The sequence below is a fragment of the Phytophthora parasitica genome, assembly GCF_000247585.1.
Source record: "Phytophthora parasitica INRA-310 unplaced genomic scaffold supercont2.10, whole genome shotgun sequence".
Taxonomy (NCBI): Eukaryota; Oomycota; class Peronosporomycetes; order Peronosporales; family Peronosporaceae; genus Phytophthora; species Phytophthora nicotianae.
This window is the reverse complement of record NW_008648996.1, coordinates 1,223,489-1,226,356: the sequence shown is the minus strand read 5'-3', so window position 1 is coordinate 1,226,356 and position 2,868 is coordinate 1,223,489. Positions and strand designations below refer to the sequence as shown.

Genomic DNA, 2,868 nt, shown 5'->3' with positions numbered 1-2,868 from the left:
GTCACAAACAAAGGACAGACAACACGGCAGCACCACTGTCTTCAAAACTCCAGCTTTGCTGAGCTCCGGTGTGAAAACACACGCTCAAATGTGACCCTGACATGGTTGCAGCGAGCACCGCAGTTGCCATTTTGGCTCCGTCGACACCCTTGCCAGGTGCATCGCCTGGAATTCGATACCATCGCCAGTCGAGTCCTGTCGTAAAATCCCATTTCCATGAACCCATTTTCCTAAATAAATAGGCAAAACAGCCCATTATAATTATTCAATTATCTGTGGCCGGAAAATGGCGTCCCGTAGTCGGCGAGCTGTGCTATCGCTGACGACGCGCTTCTGCCTGCCTCATGAGGGCATGACAGCGCTCGACTACCTCAGCAGGTAATACTACCATATTCTCCTGCATCTTCTTCTTCCAACAATTTACTTCTTGCCCCCAGTTCCCTCTCTAACCACTCCAATTTTTCACTAACCCAGTGGTTCGGCCGTCGTATTGCACGACTCCACAAGCCCCTCGCTGGCTGTCGTCACGTGCCAGCACGTGGCGTGTCCCTGGCTGTTTCCCAAGTACTTCACAGCCACATGGGACTGGTTGCAGTTTGTGAACGAGGACCACGTGCGTCATTCACTCCAGCTTCTAGCTGTAGACGACTCTAATTCCAGGCCGGAGGTGCTGCTGGAACTGCCATTGGCTGCTCAGGTGCACACACACGAGAGCCGCGACCTAGCGCTGTTGACTCTGAAAGATTCAGCTGCTCTTGGGAGCTGGCAACAGGTAGAACAGGAGCTCGGAGTACAGACGCTGACGCTGCAGCAGCCGCCATGCGAACGCGGAGACGCCGTCGTCTTCTTAGGCCACAAACAACTAGTAAGTGGGGAGGAAGAGGAAGGCTACCAGATCCCCAAGGCCGTAACGGGACACTTCGTCGGACGCAGTTCCAGTGGACAGGAGTTCGCGTGGAGTCAGGAACTACTGGAGGAAGGAATGTGCGGCGGAGCAGTAGTCGGAGCTGCGAGTCAGTGCGTGGGCGTCGTAGAGGGAATCGTCCCCACCATTGTACAGGGAGATGATGAACCCGAGAAACATGACAGAGAGGCCCATGCGGCGTGGCAGATGCGGCAGGCACTGGCAGGTCACGTAGCTTTCATCCCAGCGAGTGACGTGAGGAAGTTTATCGAGGAACCAGATGACTTGTTGCTCACTGGAATGGAGATACCACCGCATATTTGAGTTTAATGGAGGTGGTTCGAGCACTAGAGTTAGATAAAGGCCTGAACTACCTGATTGATGCAAGGATGTAGACGCGTTCTGAGTATAAGGTAATGTCTGTGCTAACGATAACGCCTATGTGACAGCTCTCTTGTTGGCGAAGGCGGAACAGGCGACAGCGAGTGCCTGGATGGGGGCCAGAGGCGCCGCGTAGTCCAACGAGAAGCGGGTTTTCGACACTTTGCCGAACCGTAGCGCTGTGCTCTCCTCCTCGTCGCCGTGTTCATTGGTTTCATGCCCGACCAGCAGGAAATTCTTCTTGGAAGCGACTTTCACGCGCCCCTGGAAGTTCAGAGTCCACGCTCCAAGTTCCTCATTCCACGAAGGCTGCTTGGTATCGAAGACAAGCAGGTCTTTCTCGTGCTCCTCCTGCTCCACTGCGCCGTACGAGATCTGCCCCATGGAGGCTGTGCGCTCTCCTCTCAGTCGAGCCTGCTTGACACGCATGGAGCGTGAGTGGCCTTCAACGTCGTCGTCGTCCAGCCAGCTTAGAGCTCCGTCTGTAGCCATCTCGAGGCGCAAGTCAAGATCGTCCAGTGTAATGCTCCTCAGCCGCTCAGTTAGCGACATGCCGCGCGATTGCTGCTGGCGATTGAATCGATCCGAGAGACTGGAATTGCGACCAAATTGTGCCTTATGGGTATTGAAGACGGCGCCGTCGCTGCCCATTCCAGACCGTTGTTGACGCAGAGATACTAGCTTGTTAAGCGCTTCCAGCTCGTCCTCAACTTGCTCGTTGACAGGCTTCGACACCACGCATTTCAGCGAATTGGGGACACGACCAAGAACGTTTGCAGTGTAAACCAGGAACGCAAGTTCATTGTCGTGATTGGTGCCGGTGTGGTGGTCGAACAACGTGAACTCCGTGCCCAGGAAGCTTGGCTCCAGACGACCCAAATACACAGCAGAGTCCTCACTTTGCGGGAGTTCACGCATCGTTCGTAGATGGGAGTCTCGCAGGGTGTGGAAGATAAACGGCCCCGTGCCGTCACTTGCACAGGACGCAGCAAGCAAGAACTCTCCTGTCTCTTCACGATGGAAATTCAAGGCAGTGACAAATTCTCCTCGTAGTCGCTCAATACATCCAAGCACCAACTCGTGGGGACTCGCGCCTTCCTTGACTTGTGGAGGTCGATAGAACCGCTGTTTGTGTTGGTGGATGAATGCTCTCGCCTGTACCACATCCTTGTCGCTCGCGTAGATGCTCAAGTCGCCAGCAGCTTCGAGGGATTTAAAGTGAAGAGTGTGACGAGATTTCCCTGCTCGACGAAGAGCTTCGAGCGTTTCCTGGAAGTTCATCTCGAGACACGATTCACCGTTGATAGCAGTGAGAACGTCGCCAGTGCGAATCATACCGCAGCGTTTAGCTGGTCCCTCGTCGCCGGCTGCGTTGATAGCACGGAATCCTTTAACTACGGCTTGACGTCCGTACCAATCCGTCTCGAGATCCAGCCCCACCGGACCTTGATCAAACGTGACGTCGTACGAATCGTAGGTTCGTTTTGGTGCTGGGTTTGGACTAGAATTGCGTGCTGTTGGACTTCCAAGCAAGAGCAGTCGGTCTAGTAGTATACCTGCGAAACCCTTGGCCTCTCCGCTCC

General features: G+C 54.5%; 2 protein-coding genes across 2 annotated transcripts in view; one reads left to right on the top strand and one right to left on the bottom strand.

Annotated features, from left to right (window-relative positions):
• Positions 1-271: 271 nt before the first annotated feature.
• On the top strand, positions 272-2,851 carry PPTG_06904 (hypothetical protein). Its single transcript, XM_008900950.1, has 2 exons — positions 272-378; positions 475-2,851. Exons 1-2 carry the CDS (start codon positions 287-289, stop codon positions 1,226-1,228), a joined length of 846 nt encoding a protein of 281 aa, XP_008899198.1. The 5' UTR covers positions 272-286; the 3' UTR covers positions 1,229-2,851.
• PPTG_06903 (hypothetical protein) overlaps positions 1,195-2,868 on the bottom strand; it is a gene marked incomplete at its 5' end in the record, with an annotated part of 2,927 nt that continues 1,253 nt past the window's right edge. Inside the window, one exon of the mRNA XM_008900949.1 lies at positions 1,195-2,799. Within this exon, the coding sequence (XP_008899197.1) occupies positions 1,343-2,799 (1,457 nt within the window). The 3' untranslated portion in view covers positions 1,195-1,342. The remainder of the gene's footprint in view (positions 2,800-2,868) is intronic.

Coding starts and splice junctions, on each gene's coding strand:
- PPTG_06904 (XM_008900950.1), top strand. CDS start 287: ATGGCGTCCCGTAGTCGGCGAGCTGTGCTATCGCTGACGACGCGCTTC. Junction 379..474: donor GCGCTCGACTACCTCAGCAG/GTAATACTACCA, acceptor TCACTAACCCAG/TGGTTCGGCCGTCGTATTGC.